General features: G+C 46.9%; 2 protein-coding genes across 6 annotated transcripts; one reads left to right on the forward strand and one right to left on the reverse strand.

The window, feature by feature from the left end:
• Positions 1-30: 30 nt before the first annotated feature.
• Positions 31-7,854, forward strand: Ogg1 (8-oxoguanine DNA glycosylase). Of its 5 annotated transcripts, none has more exons than XM_027931752.2 (7): positions 31-455; positions 796-1,043; positions 1,570-1,749; positions 4,042-4,223; positions 4,747-4,897; positions 5,038-5,087; positions 7,651-7,854. In XM_027931752.2, exons 1-7 carry the CDS (start codon positions 319-321, stop codon positions 7,837-7,839), a joined length of 1,137 nt encoding a protein of 378 aa, XP_027787553.1. In that variant the 5' UTR covers positions 31-318; the 3' UTR covers positions 7,840-7,854. The 5 variants fall into 5 exon arrangements, with proteins under 5 accessions (XP_027787553.1, XP_027787552.1, XP_027787549.1 ...); XM_027931751.3 differs by lacking the exon at positions 7,651-7,854 and adding an exon at positions 5,306-6,618; XM_027931748.2 differs by lacking the exon at positions 7,651-7,854 and adding an exon at positions 5,341-5,521.
• Camk1 (calcium/calmodulin dependent protein kinase I) lies at positions 5,619-16,189 on the reverse strand. The gene is made up of 12 exons (XM_027931753.2): positions 16,013-16,189; positions 13,929-14,043; positions 12,495-12,626; positions 10,674-10,748; positions 10,449-10,587; positions 9,659-9,785; positions 9,489-9,564; positions 8,732-8,844; positions 8,109-8,187; positions 7,923-8,010; positions 6,001-6,118; positions 5,619-5,894 (listed from the first exon to the last, which is right to left on the reverse strand). The coding sequence occupies exons 2-12, from the start codon at positions 14,009-14,011 to the stop codon at positions 5,812-5,814; spliced, it is 1,113 nt and encodes a 370-aa protein (XP_027787554.1). The 5' UTR covers positions 14,012-14,043; positions 16,013-16,189; the 3' UTR covers positions 5,619-5,811.
• Between the last annotated feature and the right edge of the window lie 6,539 nt (positions 16,190-22,728).

Consider the following 22,728-nt stretch of genomic DNA (forward strand, 5'->3'; position numbering starts at 1 on the left):
GAGTCGGAGCTCTACTTCCGGTCTCGGCAAGGCCACCCCCTGGAAAAGCCGGAAGAACACACTCGCGCGAGCTTCCAAAATCCAGGGCATTTTTGCAGTGAATGCCCGGAGGCTCTGGAGGCTGTAGAGGGATACGTGAGGAAGAAGGGAGGGGACCTGCCCCTCAGGAAAGCAGGAGGAAATAGAGGGAGAGGGGAGAGAGGCCTTGGTGACTGTGGGCGAAGCCCTAAGCGGCATGGTCATTGTGTAAACGGGGGTCTTTGCCGTTCGGGTGATTTGGGTCTGAGCCGGCGGGGCTGTGGTGGAGCGGAGCCCGAAATGGTGGCCCGGTCCCTTCTGCTTGGTAGCATGACGCATCGTACTCTATCCTCGAGCCCGGCCCTCTGGGCCTCCATCCCGTGTCCACGCTCTGAACTGCGCCTGGATCTGGTTTTAGCTTCGGGACAGTCCTTCCGGTGAGTGGCTGACCTGGGAGGCTCCTCCCCTGGGACCCTGGTTCCTGACTGCCTTTTACAGCCCACCAAAGATGCAAAGGAATGTTGGGGGTGATGGATGGGATAGTATCTCTCAGGATATTAAGGAAATAAGCACTGGTGGCGAGCCTGTTGCCGCCTTTCAAAGTAGGGGTAGTAAGTCTGCAATATTGTTAGGATCATGCAATAAAACCAAAGGTGCTACTTTTACTTTGCAACTGTTAAGTCAGTTTTATAAATGGGGCATTTGGGAATAGGAGAGACTCCCAGAGTGTGTGGGAAGGGAAACTGAGTGTTAGGGTTGCCTGCACTGGGAATTCAGGTGGAAGGAGCAAAGCCCTGCACACTGGAGTGGCGTGCTGGCGGATCAAGTGTGGACACTGACTCAAACTGAGGAGCTGCTATACTGCACTGTGTACCGAGGGGACAAGGGCTGGACTGGCAAACCCACACCTGAGGAACTGGAGACAGTGCACAAGTACTTCCAGCTAGATGTCAGCCTGGCTCAACTGTACAGCCATTGGAGTTCCGTGGACTCCCATTTCCAAAAGATGGCTCAGAAATTCCAAGGTGAGTACAGGCCTGGGGCAAGGGTTGGGGTTCAGGTACATTAGTTAAGTACCTGAGAATGTTTTAAATTCTATCTGTAAAATGGTGGTAGTATCTACTTCATAGGATTTGATGAGGATTAAAGGACCTAATATATGTAAAGTACTTAGGATTGTACCGGACACGTTGTAATTATTATTACTATTATTATTATCCTGCTGATCACCATAGTGAAGTGACAAGAATATGGAGCCTAATCCTGGCCATGGGACTTGGGGCAGGTGATTTCATTCATTCTGCTATGTTACTAAAATGTAGCAAGAACAAATTGGATCCAAATTCCTCCCCACACGGTGCTTATACTGTGGCTTCTATATTAGTAACCTGGCCTTCACAAGATGCTATTAGGAATGAGAAGTCTGGTGGTGTTTTCTCTAACAGTGCTGCTCGTCATTATCCTGGGTTCTCCCTGATCTGATCTGAGGGTGGGAGGAAGCCACTACCTACAGCAGATGCTTCTCTTGCCCCTTGCCTTTCTGGTCTCCAGGTGTGCGATTGCTGAGACTTGACCCCATCGAATGCCTTTTCTCATTTATCTGTTCTTCCAACAACAACATTACCCGCATCACTGGCATGGTGGAGCGGCTGTGCCAGGCTTTTGGACCTCGGCTCATTCAGCTTGATGATGTCACCTACCATGGCTTCCCCACCCTGCAAGCCCTGGCTGGTGAGTAGGTGGATCCCCTTCCCCCAAGCCCTCTATACAGCTTTTGAACAAGGATATCTGTTCAGTTTTCTGTGGTCACCATCTCTCATCTAAAAGTTTCCTCCTTCCCAAACACTTTCCCCATCTAGAACCACCCTGCCTGGTCTGTTGAGACCCAGCTGTACCTCCTTAAAATGTGAGCGCCTCCTGTAATCCCAGAAGCTCAGGAAGCTGAGACAGGAGGATCTTGCATTCAAAGCCAGCCTCAGCAAAAGCAAAGCACTAAGCAACTCAGTGAGACCCTGTTTCTAAATAAAATACAAAATAGGGTTGGGGATGTGGCTCAGTGGTCGACTGCCCCTGAGTTTAATCCCTGGTACCAAATTAAAAAAAAAAAAAAAATGCCAGCACCTTACTAGTCTGTGCCTTTTGTTCTGTTTTGTTTTTGTGGTACTAGGAATTGAACCTCAAGCCTCGAGGTAGGGCCTCGAGCTTTCTAGGCAAGTTCGCTACCATATTATAGCTGCAGCCCCGGTCTAGTGTGTGTTTTTTGCCAATAGTTTTGATGCCTCATCAGAGAAATATCTGTATGCAGTGTTCAGTAGTTTGGAGTTAAGAGCACACATTCTGGAGACAGATTCACTGGGGCTGAATCCCTGCCCTGTCACTTGGGCAAATTATTTAGCATTTCTGTGCTTCAGTGTCTACATCTGTGAAATGGGATAATTATAGTCATTATGAGAATTGAATAAAAGAATACACATCCTGCACTCAGCAGTGTTTGGCACACAGGAAGTATATGGAAAACTCAAGCTGCTATCACTGCAGTAAACCCAACAGTTTTGCACTCAGGAACACAGGGTATCTTCACAGCAGCCCTTTGAGGCAAGTGTTTTACAGAAGCAAGTGTATCAGTTGGTAGGTGTGAGAACTAAGCTAGGGGAAGTGCTTGGGGACTGCATAGCAGGAAGAACCTGCCTCATAAGAAAAACAGAATTGTTTTGGTGCTTAGAAACCTGGTCTTGAGTCTCAGCTCTTAGTTTAGTAGTCATGACCTAAAGGAAGGAATTTATTCACCACTCCAGTCTTCTCTTGTTTATAGCATGGAAATAAGTTTCTATCAAGAAGGGGTTAGGGAGCTGGTTAATACAGCAGTCATGAGACAGTGAAGAGTAATGGGGGGCTGGGGATGTGGCTCAAGTGGTAGCGTGCTCGCCTGGCATGCATGTGGCCTGGGTTTGATCCTCAGCACCACATACAAACAAAGATGTTGTGTCCGCCGAAAACTAAAAAATAAATATTAAAAAATTCTCTCTCTCTCTCTCTCTCTCTCAAAAAAAAAATAAAATAAAAATAAAAAATAAAATCATAATCTTTAATAAAAAAAAGAGTAATGGGGACACAGGTACTGATTTCTAGACCTGGGTATAAGATACCATCTATATCATGGCTGCTGCTGCTTTTTTTTGGTGGAATTGGCGATTGAATTCAGGGCCTTATAGCCTTGCACATGCTAGGCCAGCACTGAACCACTGAGCTATATCCCCAGGCCTCTTTCTTTCTTTCTTTTTTAATATTTATTTTTTAGTTTTCGGCAGACATAACATCTTTGTTTGTATGTGGTGCTGAGGATCGAACCCGGGCTGCACGCATGCCAGGCGAGCGCGCTACCACTTGAGCCACATCCCCAGCCCCTCTTTCTTTCTTTTTTAATTGTGTTTTGAGACAGTGTCTCACCTAGTTGTGTAGCCGGCCTTGAACTTAGAATCCTCCTGTGTCAACCTCCTAATAGCTGGGATTATAAGCAAACTATGTCCTTTCTTGATCAAATTACTTTGCCTCTTTTAAGCCCTCCTTTTCTCCATCTGGGAAATGGGGAAATAACAGTGCTGTCATCGGGGTCCTTGAAAGCATGATGATAATGTACCTAAGGCACTTAGCCCTTGCATGATACCAGAACTTGATAATAGAAGCAGTTGCAGTTATTACTATAATATTTTTAGGTCATAACTGTAAACACTCTTGGGAAAAGTTAAGAAACTCAAAATAGGGAGCTCTTCCGAGGCAACGCATCCATCTCTCTCTAGAGCCCAGTATGTAATAGATGCTCAGAAAACACTTGTAGAGGGGAGAACCCATGCTTTCCTTTGCTTGGCACGTACTTTTATCTCCTGTCTCCTAGAGGGCAGTGAGGAGAGAGGGATACTTTAGGAAAAGCATTCCCTTGGGATAAAGAGCTCATATACTATCCCTTCTTTGCATAAGAAGGACTCCAAGATGCCTAATCCTTGCTCTTCTCCCCACTCCCCACAGGTATGGAGGTGGAAGCTCGCCTCAGGAAGTTGGGTCTGGGGTACCGTGCCCAATATGTGAGTGCCAGTGCCCGAGCCATCCTGGAAGAACAGGGTGGTCTGGCCTGGCTGCAGCAGCTTCGAGAAGCCCCCTATGAGGAGGCACACAAGGCCCTCTGCACCCTGCCTGGGGTGGGCACCAAGGTGAGGCGCCCAAAAAAGGTAGCAGCTCTCCCATCCACTCACACTGAGAGGAGGGAGTCAGACACAGGGCAGGTCTGAGAGGTGGGTGGAGGTGGGTGGAGGCCTGGCTTTTGGAGGCAGGGCCCGAAAGAAAAAGGATAAAAGCAAATGTTTTTATTAGAAAAATCAGGGTGCCAGGAGAGTATGAAAGACTTTACCCTTTAAATGCCTTCATAGAAAGGCTGTGTGTGTCAGTGCATGTGTATGTTGCTCTGTGTATACAGAAATTTCCAGAAGGAATGGTAGGGAAGTTTATAGTGGTCTTTAAGTGGGTATGGTAATATCTTCTCCCTAGATTATGGTGAGAATGTGGGCCACAGAAGTGATTATTCAGTAGCACTTTTAGAAAAATCAATACATACCGATTGAGAATACAGACAATAGTGACCTCAGAGTACAGGAGGAAGCAGTTGGCTTTAGGAATAGATGGAGGACAGTGGCTGGATCCTACCATTCCTCCACAGTGGCACATTCTTTGTCAAAGGTGGCTGACTGCATCTGCCTCATGGCCCTAGAAAAACCTCAGGCTGTGCCCGTGGACGTCCATGTGTGGCAGATAGCCCAACGTGACTACAGCTGGCATCCTACCACATCCCGGGCCAAGGGCCCCAGCCCTCAGGCTAACAAGGAACTGGGTGAGGACAGAGTGGGACATTGGGGCGTTGGGCTGAGATGTTAGAAATTTATCTCTTAATCACCTCTTCCTCAATCCCTGCCTCTGTGGATTGGGGGGCAGGTTGGGCCAGTTAATCTAGCCTCCTCACTTCTGATTTAGGAAACTTTTTCCGGCGCCTGTGGGGACCTTATGCTGGCTGGGCCCAAGCAGTGAGTGTACCTAGATTTCCCCTCCTCTCTAGCCCAGACCCCAAAGAACTTCTTCCCTGTCCCTGACCCTAGTGGACTCTTTCAACAGTCTGTCCCAATGGACTCTCACTTCCACCATCCCAGGTGACCCTAATGGCCTCTCCAACCAATCCAGCCCTGACCCCCATGGACTCTTCCACCTTCCTGCACTGTCACCAGCCCCTCTACTCCTAAACCAGTGTACCTTTCTGCCCACACACTCCCCCTCCCATAGGTGCTGTTCAGTGCTGACCTGCACCAACCCCACCGTTCCCAGGAGCCACCAGCAAAGCGCAAAAAGGTGTCTAAAGGGCCAGAAGTCTAGGCAAGGAGCACTGGACAAAGGAATTCCCCAAAACCTTTCCCCTCCGTTCCCTGCTTCTCTCCCCACATCCTCCTTAGGCTTATGTTGGGGAGGGCTCTCTGAAACTACCTCAGGTGCCAGGCACACCCCAAATAAGCAATCAATTTGCACAACGGGACAGGGTGGGGGCCATTCTGGAGAGAGAGCTGTATGGTTTTATCTTCTTCCCTTTATTACAAGAAGGAACAATAAAATAGAAACCTTTGTATGGAAAATGCAGTGAGGAGTGAGAGGAAGGGGTGGGGAGGGCAGTGGGTAGGGTAACTCCCCAGTTCACTCAGGGAAGGGAGTAGGCTACCCCCAGCCCCTCCCACAAAAGAAACCCTGACTAGATCCAGGGCCCTAGAGCTGCGGGGGCATTGTGGGGGACAGTTCCGGGCCTGGCTCCACATAGCAATCTCGACAGCAGCAGCCGGCTGACGGCCCTGTGTGGGAGGACAGAATACAGTTGGCAGTAGGGCACACCCTGCACTCCAGCTGGGCGTCTCTTCGTGGCCCACCCACACCCTTCCAAGCATCCCTGCTCCTCACCCCCAGCCGTTGGCGTCAGCAGCTCCCCGTGGCTCGCCGTCTGTCCCTGACCCTCCTGGCTGGTGCCCAACTGTAGCTTCCTCATGTGCCGCACCACAGCCGTGGCATTGAAAGCTTGCTGTGGAGAAAGGGAAGAAGGGACTTCTGAGAAGGTGGGAGCTTATAGTCAGGGCCTGGCAGTAGAATTCTTTCAATGGTATTTTTTATTTGTTTGTTCTTCATTCAGGGGTTATTTAGTGACACTTATAAGTCCCTCCAACCCCAAAACAAGGCTTTTTTTTTTTTTTAAAACCATACTGTTAAACCATATGGAAAATGAATCCAAGGGTGCTCTACCACTGACCTAGAACCTCAGCCCTTTCAGCCCTTTTTTAAACTTTATTTTGAGGCAGTTTCTCACTAAGTTACCCAGGCTGGTCTCCAACTTGCAATCCCCATCTCCTAGGGCACCAGGGTTACAGGTATGTGCCACCGTGCTCAGCCTCTACAAAGCTTTGTGAAATTCTGTTCAATTATGTGTGCACATATATATATATAGAATGTATACATAAACATTCTTTGTTTATGTGTATACATATAAATAAAACTATTCATATTCATATGTAATAGCAAACACTACACAGCATGTGTGTCAGGCACTGTTTCAAGTATTTTGCATAGTGACTCATTTAATCTTTCCAAAATTCTCAGGTGAGTACTTTTAATATCACAAATTTCATAGGTGGAAACTGAGGTATAGAAAGGTCAAGAAACTTAACCTCTGTGGTTTTTTTGTTGTTGTTGTTGTTGTTTTTCTGTTTTGTTTCAATATTGGCCTTGCACACGTCAGACAAGCACTCTACCACTGAGTTACACACCTTGGCCCTCTTATTTTGAGACAGGGTCTCTCTAAATTGCCCAGGATGGCCCTGAATTTACAGTCCTCCTGCCTCACCTTCCCGAGTAGCTGGTATTATAGATGTGCATCACCACTCCTGGCTATGTATGTAATTTTCTTTTCATCATATCCCCCTAGATTCTCCTATATACCCCTCAAAAAACATGTTGAAAACTAAAAGCATTCCCCCCAAAACACATCCTGCTCCTGGGATCACAGTTATGATAATTTCCAGGCTAATCTGTCCCCAACCAGAAAGTTAGGACAGCCCTTGACATCTCAACTCACACCCTCAGAATCCATTCCACTATCACTTCTTGTTGATCCTACCTCCTAAATGATTGTTGTTCTCAGCTACTATTCTCTATTCCTATTACTGCCGCCCAAGGTCAAGTCCTTCCCATCTCCTGCCTGCATCTCTGCCACAGCCTCCTACTTGTCTCCCAATCTTCACTCTTTGCTGTTTTTTTGTACTTGAGAGCTCTTTCTAAATGGCCATTTTTTTTACTTGAAATCCTTCTGGGGCTCCTCAGCACCCTCAATGTCAAGTTGGTGCTCTACTATGGTATTTGAGGTCCTGAGTTGTGCGGCCCTTACTGACTTCTCTAGCCTTCCCTCTTGCCAGTCAGTCTCCTCTGCCCCTCCAGTGTAACCAGGATTATCATGTGCATTTCTGGGTGGCCAGCTCCACTCTCTTGCTTCTGGAACTTTGCACCCCTCTTCTCTGTGCCTTGGACATTATTCCATGTGTCTAATTGCTACTCAACTGACAGATTCTTCAGGCCATTACCACCTTTATGACCCTTCTTGGAACTCATAGGCTGCATCAAATGCCTTCTAAGTTTACTATTTTCCCTCTAGACTTGGAGATCAGGGACCCTCTCAAATTGAGTGTCAGAAGTACTTATTTAATAAAGAGTGAGGTCTTTCAGAAAGCAGCCCTGTGGTTACTGCATGTCTGACTTGGCAATGTGCAAACAGCCTGGGCAAGGGTGGGGAGGAGTCCTGGGGAGGCTGGGACCCCGGACTAGAGCTATGGACTCACCTTCCATTTGCTCTTAGCAAAGTTCTTCTTGATCTGCTCGCTCACCGACTGGTGGATGTTCTTATCTAGAGCCGTATCTCCTGCAATCCTAGGATGGGTATATGTGGAGGGTTGCCAGTAAGGGTAGAAGCAGGCCTGGGGGGCCAGGCCTCACCCCCACCCCCAGTCTGTGGAGACTTTCCTCACCATGGGTGCTGCAAGGCCTGTTCACAGGTGAACCTCTTCTCTGGATCCTTCTCCATCAAGTGCCGGATGAAATCTTTGGCTGAACCCCCAAGACAAAAGCAAAGACATACCGCATGGCAGTGCCTGTGGACACCCCCAGGACAGCACTCCCTGACATCTGGTCTGACCGCAAAGCAAGACATAGGGGCCAAATCTGTCCATGCACCACACCACTTCACTCCAGCCTCCCAGCTCTCTCCATTCTCTCTCAAAAACATGTTCTGGAGAAGACTCCCTTCAGTATATTCACAGTATGTGTGAACAACTGGAGATGCCTTCATTGGCTTGCTTTTAATAGAGGGCACAAAAAGAGGGATGAAAATGATTATGGTGGTGTCTTAGGCATTAGGAAGTCAGTAGGGGAGGTATTTTCAAAAATACTATGTTTGAAGACTGAATAAATGCCTACAAGTTTCTCAGACTAGGAGCCAAGCAGAGGGAAACCCCTGAGGTGGGGGTTCTGACCTCAGACAACTTATTCTGGGACTGGAGAACCTGACTAGGGAGACCCCGCCCCCCCCCCAGAGCAGATGAGGAAGGCGCCAGAGGCAGGGCCCAGCGAAAGAAGGCAAAATCCAAAATACCAGAGTCAGAGATGTCATCCCAGTAAGGAGAGTCAAATTCATACTCGGCCTTCAAAATCTGTTCAAAGAGTTTGGCATCATTCTCGTCATAGAAGGGGGGATAACCGCAGAGCCTGGGCAGGAAGAAACTCATCCTGATTTCCACTCTCAGTGTGCCCAGTGGCTCTGGGACAGCTTTGGGCCAGTCCCAAACATCAAGCAGGACTCATGGAAAAGAGTTACCCATTTGTAAAATCTGCCCCTCCCTGCCTTGCTCGCTCCTATCTAGCTACACTGGTCTTTTCTGTTTTTTGATCAATTTTGCCATCTTCAGGGCCTTTGTACTTGCTGTTCCCTCTTCCCAAACCTTACCCCACATCTCACTTCATTCAAGAGGCCACTCAGATGTCACCTCCACAGAAAGTGCTCTTCCCTGACTTTATCTGAAATGGTAGCAATCCCCATTTCTCCTGTTTTTTGTTTATTCATTTTTGCCATCTAATGTTATTGTATAGATTTATTTACTTGTTGATTTTCTGTCTCCCCTACTACAATATCAGCTCCCCAAGGGCCAGCACTTGGTCTGGTTTGTTCTCTGCTAAGTGCTCATGCTTGGCGCAGTTCCTGAAACATAGTATCTATTGAATGAAGTGATATTAGTAATTAATAGGTAGATTAACTATGGATGGAGGGAAGGAAGGAATAACAGGGTGGAATAGTAAAGCAGGGGAAAGGTCAGCTCTGGAGCTACACCCTACTTGGCCACACCCCCACTTACAGGATGTAGGCAATGACCCCAATGGACCAGCAGTCCACGGCCTTGCTGTAGGGCTTCTGGGCCAGCACCTCAGGGGCTGTGGAGAAAATGGGACATGGCAGTGACAAATTTCTGCCCTGCAGCTTCTGGTTCCTCCCGCATCCACAGACCCAGCCCAGGGCCCTCCGCACCCACGTATCCTGGTGTCCCACAGGCTGTGGAGAGCACACTGCCTGGGTCCTCCATCTTGGAGAGGCCAAAGTCGGAGATCATGATCTTGGAGTCTTCATCCAGGCTGTAGTACAGCAGATTCTCTGGCTTGAAGGGCAGGCAGGAGGGGGAAGGAGCAGTCAGATGGCCAGAGGCTGGCAGAACCGTCCCAAGCACCCCTTGAGAAGCAATGGGATCCTCATCCCCCACAAAAGCCACTGTGGCTACCATCTTGGCTGGAAATGCAAGGAAGTTCTCAGGAAGGCCAAAAGTTCCAGAAAGGACAAGGGCCCCAGGGGTATGGGAAGGAATTTTTATGTAAACCTCAGGTGTGTATTGCAAAGCCCTAAAAAAGTTCTGGCAGTTACTGTATGCCAGGCCCTGGAGTACTTGGTGGATTTGCACCTTCCCACCTTCTCTTCCAGGTCAGTCTGAACAAACCCATTTTACAGATGAGGAAACTGATGCCTCAAGAGGTAAAGTGACTTGCCTAAGAGCCCAGTTATGGAGTAGCACAGCCAGAATGAGATGTACTACAAAACATGCACCCCATCATTGTCTCTGAGGAGTAGGATTCCAGTTCACTTTTGTGTGGCTTTGAGTGTCTGAACTTTAATGGGGAGAAGCACTTTGGGGGTCACAAGGTCTAGTCTGCAGATAGGAAGCTGAGGCTCAGTGAGGAGGTGAGAGCAGCCCAAGGGCGGACATTGAGGGGTTTCCAAAGGCCCTGCCCCCATGTCCCCTGCTCACTGTTCCCCAGCTCACACCCACCTTGAGATCGCGGTGGACGATGCCCAGGTCATGCAGATACTTAACAGCATCCAGCACCTGGAAGATGAGGCGACTGGCGTCCCGCTCCGTGTAGAAGCCTTTTTCCACAATGCGGTCAAACAGCTCCCCACCTGACACCCTGCAGTAGGGGACAGGACAGTCTGGCCAAGAAAGTGGGGACAGCAGGGAGAGAAATGTGAGCAGAGCAGGGGAAGGGCCACTCACAGCTGCATGATGAGGTAGAGGTGGCCCCCACTCTCATAGATGTCATCCAGGGCTACAATGTTGGGGTGCTTGATCCTGAGAGGAAAAAAGAGCAATTCAGAGCTGGGGACTCCCCAGTGCCAGCAGACCCAGGCAAGCCAACCAAGGATCTCCCCCCATCACCACCTGGAAAAGCAGACGTACCAAGATTTATTAAAATTTCTTAGAAGGCAAGGCAGCAGTACAAATACTGGGCTTGAGCATACTATAGAACTGGGTCCAAATCCTGCATCTGTCACATGCTGTTTGGATGTCTTTTCCCTTCATAGCACTGATCAGTAGAAGACTTCTAACTAAGAATTTTCTGTGTCTACCCATTTGTCAGCCTTCCCCATCAGAGGGTCAGGTCCCACAAGTTCAGAGACTTTGTCTCAGTCTTCAGTGTTCTCTGGCCCTGGGACAGAGTTGGTGCTCAGTAATACAGATAGAATTCAATGTAACCCCACTGAGCTTGTCTCCTTGTCTATAAAATGAAGCCAGTGATAGTACTTCTCTCAAAAACCAGGTATGAAGATCATATTGAGGGGCTGGGGGGGGGGGTTGTGGCTCAGTGGTAGAGCACTTGCCTAGCATGCCTGAGGCACTGGGTTCAATCTCCGGCACCACATAAAAATAAACAAATAAAATAAAGGTATTAAAAAAAAAAAAAAAGGTCTGGGGATATAGTTCAGTTGGTAGAGTACTTGGCTTGCACGCACAAGGTCCTGGGTTCAATCCCCAGCACCACAAAAAGAAAAAAAAGAAAAGAAAAAAGAAAGAAATCTGAGGGGCTGGGGTTGTAGCTCAGTGGTAGAGTGCTTGCTTAGCATGCATGAGGCACTGGGTTCTATCCTCAGCACCACATAAAAATAAAGTTTCACCTACAACTTAAAAATATATTTTTTTAAAAAGATCATATTGAGATAATTCAGATGACAAGCTTGGCACAGTGCCTGGCATAATGTAAACAATAAATGAACTGATAATGGTGGTTGACCTTGGGTACAGGGATTGAACTCAGGGACACTCAACCACTAAGCCACATCCCCAGCCCTTAGCTGGGTTGCTTAGCGCCTTGCCGTTGCTGAGGCTGGCTTTGAACTCAAGATCCTCCTGCCTTAGCTTCTTGAGCTGCTGGGATTACAGGTGTGTGCCACCACACCTGGCTGGTAGTTGATCTTTATGATGAGGAAGACCTGGCTCTTTTAGAAACTTGCTGTGCTTTTGGGAAGGTCCCTTGCTCTCTCTGGGCCTGTTTCTCCAACCGTCACCCCTTGATAATGAGAATGATCTGTTTCTTCCCTGCCCAGGGTGGTTGGGAAGTTCAGGAAAGACATTGGAAATGGAGATTATAAGATTTACAGCGAGAGCAGGAGATTTCTTGGCATGAGCAGTTCATAGAACAGTTGGTTGTCCATTGTGACAAGAGGGGTTGGCAGACAGTTTTAAACTTGCTGAGTGACTTTAATATATTGGAGGAACTCAAGGTAGGTCCAGAGATAAAGTAATTAAGATATGTGAGTTCAAGCTGTGTTTAAGCATTGACCTTGAGACCTGACTGAACAGATTAATCCCCAACATCTCAGTCATGTCTGTCATGTTAGCTATTGTGCCAGCCATTTGAAATAAAGGGCCTCAAGTGCTCTCCATACCCTGCCCAGCAGAAGTTCTTGTTCCTGCTTTATAAATGAGCACTTTGAGGCTTGGAGGGTTGAATGAGTTGCCAAAAGTAGGGGAAGGAGGAGGGCAGGAGGGGTCGAGACAGGGTCACCCTGGGGCAGGGACAAGCTATAGCCCACGCACTTGTGCAGGACAGCAATCTCATTCTCCATGCTGCCCTCTTTGCCCTCCAGGGCCTTCTTGGCGATGCATTTGATGGCCACCAGCTTCTGAGTCCTCTTATCTTCTGCCAGGATTACTTCTGAGAAGGCCCCCCTGCAGGGAGAGAGGATTCCAAAGGTGAGGTTCTGGAAGCCCTGCTTCCCTTCAGCCTCTCCTCCATCCGTTATGGATTGTATGTCTCTAGACCAAATACTTTTCTACCCACTGGCTCTAGAGGTGACCACATGACCTGGACCTGGCCAGTTAGAATAGTCTGCCCCTGGCATACTATTTGTGGTATAAGCCAAGTTACTGGTACTGTGAGAATGAGGTTCTCTTTCCTATATTATTTGTTTATTCATTTATTTTTTACTTATTCCTATATTATTTATTCATTCATTTGTTTTCCATCTGTTTCATAGTACTGGGGATAAAACCTAGAGCCTCACTTGCTAGGCAAGTGCTATATTGCTGAGCCACATCCCCAGCCCAAGGTGGATGGAGTGGTTGGTGGCCATTTTTACCATCTCCTGGCAAGAGCCTGTCTGGGATTGAATAGCACAGAAGAAATCAGACCTGAGAATTATAATCAAAGATAATTCCTGGTAACATGAGGATCCCTGGATGCAACCAGGCCTGAAATCCCCTGAGCTTTTTTACTATGTGCATGGTTAATTCATTCATTGTTTTCTGCTAAAGCAAATTTGAGTCATAAATAATACCCTTAGAACTTTGAAGAACCATTAGCATTACTTGGGAACTTTTTGTAAATGGAGAATCTAGACCCCATCCCAGATTTCCTGGGTCAGAATTTGCATTTTAACAAAGAGTTCAAGGAATTTGTGTGTGTACCAAAGTTTAAGAAGTAGGCTCTGAGGAACAGATAAATCCATTTATACTTTAAGTTCACTGACTAAGGAAGATTTTCAAGGGTATTCTTTGCACATCTTTAGCTTTGCTGGGGAGAATAAGAAGTAATAAGTCAAAAGCATCCCTCATGGTGACATTTCAATAATCAGGGATAACTAGTGACTGCAGTAATTTCATCTTTGGTTTCAAGTCTTGACCCAGTACTAGTAACAGAGCTGTGTATGCAGTTTCCAAACCTAGGTCAGAACACCCAGCTCTTGACTAGTTGGATAAATGGCCCTTTGTTCTCCCCCACTTTCTTCTCTTCATTAGAAACTGCTTGTGCAAGAACAGTCCCTGTCCCAACAATTGCCAAACAGAAATGAAAAGTGTGGTCCATTCTGTGTCATGAAGGTTGCCATAGGCCCTAGTCTGTAGGAAGCAGGAAATGTTGATTGGCTGACCAGAGGAAGCACCATCTTGGACTCAGCCTCCCCCAGCTAGTGAGGCCCTTCCCAATTCTACCCCCAGCTCAGAAACAGCCTCCCAACCCACCCTGAGACTCACGTGCCCAGAACATCTCTGAAGTCATAAATGTCCCTAATGTCCTCTGCCTGCTTCCAGTTGGGGCTTTCCACTGCCCCCGGCATGGCCCACTGCCCCCCAGCCACAGCCAGGGCTCCTGGAAGGAGAATGAAGGAAGGAGACTCAATAGGGTTCAGCCTTCTCTGAGAATGCACTACATGCCCCATCCAGTTTTTCAACCTGCATTCATTCACTCTTTGATCCATTCATTTGACAAAATCATTCAACATTCATTCATTTACTAGTCATTTGTTCATTCAACAATGTCCATTCAGCAAATTCTTTGCCTTGAGAAATATATTTCATGGTGGCAGCAAAATTCTTTATTCAACAAAGTCATGCATTCCTTCATTTTTGTATTCATGTTCACTTCCCAGTTTCTCCCTCCCCAAATCCAAACACCCAGAGAAACCCTGATCCCTGGAAGGGCAACAGATAAAACCCAAGGACAACTTGAAGATGCATAGGGCTCTGGAGGATCCCTCCATCCCCAGAACCAGTCATGTCCCAGCTTTACCCTGGGAACTGCTGGGGTGTCTCCTCTCCCTCCTCCTTCTCCCCACCCTGGCCTCTCGGAAATCAGGTTTCCGGCAGCCTGGGCTTCCAGCAATATCTCAGCCACGTTTTTAAATAGCTCTTTCTCACTGTTACTAAGGCAACAACAGCCACAGCTGGAGCTCCCCAGGCCTCTCCCTCCTGACTCCCTAAATGGTCCCACCCAGTATGTCCCCTCCTGGCCTCATCTTACCTTGACCCAGCTTGGATCTTCCCCCCACTGAGGCCTCTGTCTCATCACTCAGGACAGGGTGAGCTCTCTTCCCATTTTTCAGATGGAGAACAGGGGAGATTGAGGAAATGGGTTGTGATGGGTCCAGAGTGGCCCAAATGACACCCAGCTGGGGCCCAAGCTAAGCTTGCTTAGGGCAGAGGCCATGGAGGAGCTGTTCTCAACTACTCTTTCCAATATGAAGCTAGACTGGTGCCCATCCCAGGACCACAGAAGGTAAGGCCAAAACAGCCTAGTATGCTATGTGGTCTCAGGGAGGATGCTTTCCTTTTCTGTTTCTTCTGTGGGACAATGAGGGGAAGGTGCCCTGACCAGAGCCCTTGGTGTGAGATCCCACTCCTTGGATGGGAGGTTGTTCCTAGGGTTCTGGCCACCCTTCCCAGGGACAGAAACTTCTAAGAAAGGAGACTTCATGATAAGCTCTAGAGGCAGTCTTAAACCATCTGAAGGCAGGCACATCATAACCCTTACAGTCCACACCCTGTACTAGCCATTCCAGCCAAGCCTCCTCCACAACCCCAAACCCAAACCCCTGCCTCCCAGACCTAGCACCTGGTTATACATGTGCACAGGACACTCCCCAGACAGCCTCACACCTTAACACCTAGGCACCATCCATATATTCCTCAGACCCCTTTCACTTTTCAAAACACATCCACACACACACCCACGTTCACATCCACCAGACATCCCCAATTCACTTATACCTCACACGGTCCAGCTCCTCACCCACACCCTAGAAGCTCCTATAGTCCAAACCCCAACAGTACCGCACAATTCAACACCACCCCCAACTCTGACTTAACTATCTTTAGAGCCAGACACCAGCACACTGTACCTGGACACCACTCTGCAGCAAAAAACGCATGGCGACATCCCACCCACGACCCATGAGGGTACCCTCACACATTAGCACGGCAACCCCATGTCTGATCCACACATCAGTATTGACATTAGGACACCTTCACGGCCCCCCCACCACATACACACATCTATAACCAGATGCCCACGCCCTTGCAAATTCAGGCCCCCGAAGAACTCCGGCTCGGGCACTGACCACCTCTCCCCACCCTACTCTGTCACCTCTCAGTTTTCCACGGGCCTCCTTGGCACCTGCTGGTCCTAGAACAGAGATCGGGGAGAAAGGCCCAGCCCTGTCCTTCCAGGGTGCAGCCCTCCCGGGCACCCCCTCCCATCCTTGGGCGAGGGTACCAGCTGCTGGAGGCTCCTGCTGCCCCTTCAGCGCGCAGGGGTGCAAGCGGGCAGACCCCAACCGTACCTGCAGCTGCCCCGCCGCGGGGCTGGCTGGAAGGCCCAAGGTGGCTGGTGCGGAGCTCCGGCCGCGGTCCGCCGCCACTGCGCGCCTGGCCCGCCCGCCCGTTTCTCTCTTGGGCTCTGCTCCGGCTCCGCTTGCTCCCTCCGCCCGCCTGCGGCTCTGATGTCAATGGAGGAGGAGCCTGCGGCGGAGGGACGGAGATTGGGAGCGGTGGGTGGTGCCGTTACCCTGCTGGGGAAAGGGGCGGGCGGGGGAGACCCATGGGGCCTGATTAGACCCTCTGCTAGATGCTTCATGCCCTTCTTCTGCAGCAGGGCCCCACTTCAGAGGGGACAACTGAGGTCCAGGGAGAAGAGGGTTTCTAAATTAGCAGCTGCTCAGTGGAAAAGCAGGATTCGAACCTGCACTGACTGATGCCAGAGGCTGGCCAGTTTCACCCTGCCAGCTCATTTTTTTTTTTTTTTTTTTTTTTTTTCAGACCAGTAGAAGTCACCCTTAAGGCTCCTAGTCTCCTGGACCAAGGGAATTAGGCCCACAGAAGGGCCCAAAGACTAGTGGGGATAGGAGGATGGGGGAGTAGGGAGAAACAAGGCAAGAGCAGGCAGTGAGGATAGTCTAGGCCCCATTGACAGGCGGGTCATCTGAGGCCTGAGGTCCCTCAGAGAGACTGAGATGAGTCTCCGGTCCCCAGAACTTGCCCCTCAGAGCCTGCGTGCTGGCCAGAGGGACAGGGGCAGAGAGGGAAACGGGGAGGGGGAAGTTTAGTCTGGATCCTGAAGGAAGCAGGCCAAAGAGGACCAAGGTGCCACGTGACTCGGCAGAAGCCAGAGACCCATGGCTGGAGGCCAAGTTGCGGGGTGGAGCAGAAGCCAGTTCCTGGGGCTGCAGGCAAGGGGCCAAGGGACCTGACCCAAGTTGGCTTATGCAAGCCATTCCTTGGGAATAAATTCAGTGCCGGCTAGGAAGGGGGAGCAATTCATAGGAATGGAAGGTGTGACTGGAGTGGGGCCAGAGAAGACATACAGCTTGACACCCCCACCCTACCTCCACTCACCTTCCAGTGCCACTTTCTCTCCTGGATTCCTGAATTTTCCAGCTGAAGTTGAAGACAGGATGGTGCTGACCCCCAACACATTTCAGCTGGCTTTTCCTTCCCTTTGCACAGGGTGGTCAATTTATTATACCCATTTTACAGACAAGAGAAGATGATGGCTGAGAGTCCTAGAAGGGCTTTGGAGTTTGTCTCATCCCTTGCTTTACTCTGAGTCTCAGTTTTTTTCCTCTGGAGTATGGAAATATTGATGACTGACTCAGGATTCTTCTAAGAATCCTGTGAAGTAATGAATACAAAATACTCAGAACTACAGTTCAAAACATGAGAGTGAGACTCTATAAACCAAGACTTAAGAAAGGACCTGATCTGGCCAGAGATGGTGACCAAGGGATACTTTCTGTCTCTCAAATCTCAGCATCACAGACTCCCTGGCCCATGAAAAAAAACTTCTGACCCAAGGCTGAGGCTCTGTTCTCCCCTTCACCCATCTCGCACACCCACTGAGCTGAGTTGTTTCAGCACCAATTTCCTGTTTATCTCTATGACAACACTCCCTGGTTGATAAGGTGGCCTCTGTCCTGCTGAGAACTTGTACAACTTTTGTTCCCTTTTATATTTTGTTGCTTTTAAGCATTTCTAAGGGCACTTTTGCTCCCCCCTCCTTTGACATTCTTTTCTTTTTTTAAAATATTTCTAGTAAGCAAGTAATACATGGGTCACTGCAAGAAAATTACATAAAATATTAAGAATACACAGACTATCCTTGCCCCTGGTAAGTTTCTTTTACTTGCCTGGTAACAGAATCCCAGCTTTAAACCAACTTCATCAAAGAGGAATCTATGAGCTGGATGCAGGGGGACACACCTGTAATCACCTGTAATCCCAGCTATTTGGGAGGCTGAGCAGGAGGAGTGCAAGTTCAAGGCAGCCTGGACAGTTTAGCAAAACACTGTGTCAAAATGAAAAACAGAAAGGTCTGGGGATGTAGCTCAATGATTGAATCATCTCTGGTTCAATGGGGCACGGTAGTACACGCTTGTAATCCCAGTGGCTTGGGAGGCTGATGCAGAAGGATCACAAGTTCAAAGCCAGCCTCAACAATTTAGGAGGGCTCTAAGCAATTAGCAAGACCAGGTTTCTAATAATATATATATATATATATATATATATATATATATATATATATATATATATATATATATATGAAGCTCTAGTTCAACGTGCGCGCGTGCACACACATACACAGGAATCTATGGTTCACCAGACCAGAGATGGCACAAGATTCAAGAAAAAACACCAAGGACCAGGATCTTGGAGACTGAAACTAGAGACACAGTGCTCTTAGAATTTGCTTTCTCTCTCATCTCTCCTTGTCTCAATTTCTTTTTGCATGTTAAGTTTTTCCTCCTCTGTCAGTTAATATTCTCTACCTGGCAGGAAACATAGAGTGGTAGGCCCTAATTTCCCACTACACCCAGCAGAACTACCCTCAGTTTCACCTACTCTCAAAGAAGGATTCTGATTGGCTCTGCTTGAGCCACTGAATGACATGCCTCCCTTCTTGGGCCCCACAATGCTGTTAGGGCAATGAGGTACTATTTTGGGCAAGTGTTACATGATGGACAGCCACACCAGAATCACAGGAATGAAAGTTATCTTTTCCAAAGGAAATAGGAGTGCTGGGCAGGCAAGAACAACAAATCCATCTCAGCCCTGCTCCCACCAACCAGAGATAACCATTGTTGGCATTTTGGGTGCATATTCTTCCAGAGGGTTTTGGATACGGATACATGTACACACTTTCTCCTGCAGCCCCCACTTCCATTGAGCATATTTCAAGGTACTAATTAAAAAATGAGTCAAGAAAAGTTAAATATAAGGTGGGTGCAGTAGCAAACGCCTGCAATCCCAGCATCTTGGGATCACAAGTTCAAAGCCAGCCTCAGCAATTTTGTGAGCCCCTAAGCAATTTAGTCAGACCCTGTCTTAAAATAAAAATGGCTGGGGATGCGGCTCAGTGGTTAAGAATTTCTGGGTTCAAAAAAAAATTTCTGGTTCCCTGGTACTCCCCCCAAAAAGAAAAGAACAGTCAAATATATGCAGAAAAAAATAATCTTTTCCTCTTCTTTGTTTTCAAAAAGATGACAAAACAGGTCAGGCATCTCCATTAATTCTTGAACCTGAGGGAAAATAAGCCATTGCCTGAGTGAATGGTTTTCTAGGATTAGAGCAAATGAAAAAAATCAGAAGAAATAGATGGAGAGCTTTATTTATAAAACATTAAAAGTATTTAGCCTGGTGTCTTGGTGCAGACCTATAATCCCAGTGCCTTGGCAGGCTGAGGCAGGAGGATCACAAGTTCAATCCCTCCCCGGGCAACTTAGTGAGACCCTGTCTCAAAATATAAAAGGTTGCTGTAATGGGGGGGTGAGGTGGGCTGAGGCAGGAGGACTGCAACTTCAAAGCCAGCATCAACAAAAGCAAGGCACCAAACAACTCAATGAGACCCTGTCTCTAAATAAAATATAAAATAGGGCTGGGGATGTGGCTCAGTGATCAAGTGCCCCTGAGTTCAATCCCTGGTACCAAAAAAGAAGAAGAAAAAAAAATTTCAAAATCCAATTGTGGTGCCTCATGTTTATGGTCTCAGCACTCCAGAGGCTAAGACAGGAGAAAGGCTTGAGCCCAGGAGTTTAAGACCATTCTGGGCAACATAGCAGGACTCTGTTTAAACAACAACAAAAAGTATGTTTAAAAAAAAAAAAAAAAAAAGATCCTGTGGCTAGAGGAATGAGTACTCCTAAATTCTCTTGGAAATGACTTGCTAAAGGATTTGGAAAGCAATTTTGCAGTCTGCATTAAAGGCCTTAATAATTTCCAGGCCTTTAAAAAAAATGTTACTGGGAGGTAACTGGGATTTGAACCCAGGGTGCTCTATCAGAGCTACATCTCCTGCCCTTTTTATTTATTTATTTTGAGAGAGAGTTTTGCTAATTTGTTGAGGCTGGTCTCAAACTTTTTTTATTATTATTTTTTGGTAGTTGTGTAGCATGCCTTTATTTGTTTATTTTTATGTGGTGCTGAGGATTGAACCCAGTGCCTCACACATGCAAGGCAAGCGCTCTTCCACTGAGCTACATCCCCAGCCCTGGTCTCAAACTTTTGATCATCCTACCTCAGCCTCCTGAGTTCCTAGGACTACCACCACATCCACCCAAGCCTTTTGATCCAGGGATTTCCTTTCTGGGAATTTCAGGGAACAATCTTAAATTAGGACAAAGCTATTTCCTATGAGATATTTGAAGAACATTTTTTGTTTGAAGAAATATATATATAAGAATAAATAAGGCTGAGTGTGTTGGCACATGCCTGTAATCCCAGTGGCTCAGGAGCCTGAGATAGGAGGCTCACAAGTTTAAAGCCAGCCTCAGCAAAAGTGAGGCACTAAGTAACTCAGTGAGACCCTGTCTCTAAATAAAACACAAAATAGGGGTTGGGATATGGCTCAGTAGTTGAGTGCCTCATGAGTTCAATCCCTGGTACATCCCACAAAAGAACAAATATATATATATATCATGTATGTATATATATGCATGTGTTACATATATTTATATAAATACATATATGCATGCATGCTGACAATCAAACTCAGGGCCTTGCACATGCTAGGCAAGTATTCTACCACTGACCTATAATTCCCAGCCCAAGAAATCTATCTATCTATATGCATATATATGTCACATATATATGATATATATGTCCCTAGCCACCCCCCAAATATACATATTTTTTGTGTGGTGCTGAGATTAAACTGAGGGCTTTGAGCATACTCTACCACTGAGCTATTCCCCCAGTACCTCCCACGAAATATTTTTGCAACAGTAAAATTTAGAAGAAATGGTACCAAGAGGGGAATGATTAAAAACCATGAGGTATACCTGCCAGATGGAATATTCACAGCTTGTGAATTGATAGTAATGCAACCTATTTAATAAAAGGAATAAATTCTTACAAGGTTAAGCAGGTATGCAGTATAACTTCAATATAATACACAAATCTCAAATTAGTCATACCAGAATGGAGAGGACCATCACAAATGTTAACAATGGTCAAAAAAATTACTTGAGCCCTGTGTGATAGCACATGTCTATAATTCCATTGGCTCTGGAGGTTGAGACAGGAGAATACCAGGTTCAAAGCCTGCCTCAGCAACTTAGCGAGACCCTGTCTCAAAATAAAAATTAAAAAGGACTGGGGATGTGGCTCAGTGGTTAAGCACCCTTGATGCAATCCCTAATACTAACAACAACAACAACAAAAAAAAAAAAGTTACTTGAAAACCTAAATATGATGGGTGTGTACTAAACTGCTATTCAATATTTAAATTTTATTTTAAAAACTGTAAGAAGTAAAATGGACTTAAGTGTCATATCTATAACATCTTTCCTGTCCTACTATTGAGACAGTGAGGCACATTAAAAGCAGTTTTGGAGTCAGAAAAACTGAGTCCAGATGCTACCTCTACCTAGTAATCAGCTGTGGGACATCAGGTAAGTCATTTCATCACTCTGAGTTTCTGTTTCCTCCTCTGTAACATGGCATGATCATGTCCCTAATTGTGCCTACTTTGTGGGGTTATTTTCAGGATGAGACAATTTAGAAAGTTTCTTTCAACCACTAGGTAAGTTTCCTGGTTGCCACCAGGGTCCCCAGCACATATCTGGTGCATAATAGGTGCTCAGGAAAAAATTGAGGCAGAAGGGAGAAATTTCCTTCTTTTTTGGACATCAGCTTTTCAAATTATTTCTCCTTCTATTCTTGAATTGTTCTAGTCAAGCTCCAGATTTGGGGGTTCCATGTGTTCTCACTGTAACAGGAGCAGCCCATTTTAGGAGTCTCTAGTGTTTACCAGATCTTACCAATTTCTCTTGGCTAACAAAGGCCTATTCCTGGGCAGTGATTCTTGTATTTTCTCTCTGATCCTAAACCCACATGCTCCTAATTTTGTTATGTGGAGGGTGCTGGCAGCCCTGGACATTTGGCCTCTAGAGTTTAAGACCTGGCTTACAAAACACACCCACCACCTGCTCCCTTTCAGCCACTCAGTTTTCTCATCTGTAAATTGAGGGTCATGGTATTGAAGCAAATGTGTTAATTCCTGTAAAGTGCTTGACACTACCCTCAGAGGGTCCTTTAAAGAATCATCCTCCCAAGGTTGTGTCTTAATATTTCCTGAGCTTTCAACCAGTGTTGAGATAGGAAATCCTCTGAGGAGCTCAATTTTCATTTTCTGTGAAATTTATGGAGAATATTTTTCAATATTTGATTTTGATGTTCAAATGAGAAATTGTTGGAAATTGTCAGGAAAACTGGATATGCTGTTGCTTCTAATATTAAACATTCTGAGACTAATTTCCTTTCTTTCCTTCTTTTTTAAATTGGGTACTGGGGATTGAATGCAGGGGTACTCTACCACTGAGCTACATACCCAGTCATTTTTATTTTTTATTTTGAGACAGGGTCTCTCTGAGTTTCTTAGGGGCTACTAAATTGCTAATACAGGCCTTGAACTTGCTATCCTCCTCTCTCAGCCTCCCGAATGGCTGGGATTACAGGTGTACACCACCATACCCAGCTAATGGGCTTAATTTTGTATTTTATGAAA

The sequence above is a fragment of the Marmota flaviventris genome, chromosome 20, assembly GCF_047511675.1.
Source record: "Marmota flaviventris isolate mMarFla1 chromosome 20, mMarFla1.hap1, whole genome shotgun sequence".
Lineage (NCBI taxonomy): Eukaryota > Metazoa > Chordata > Mammalia > Rodentia > Sciuridae > Marmota > Marmota flaviventris.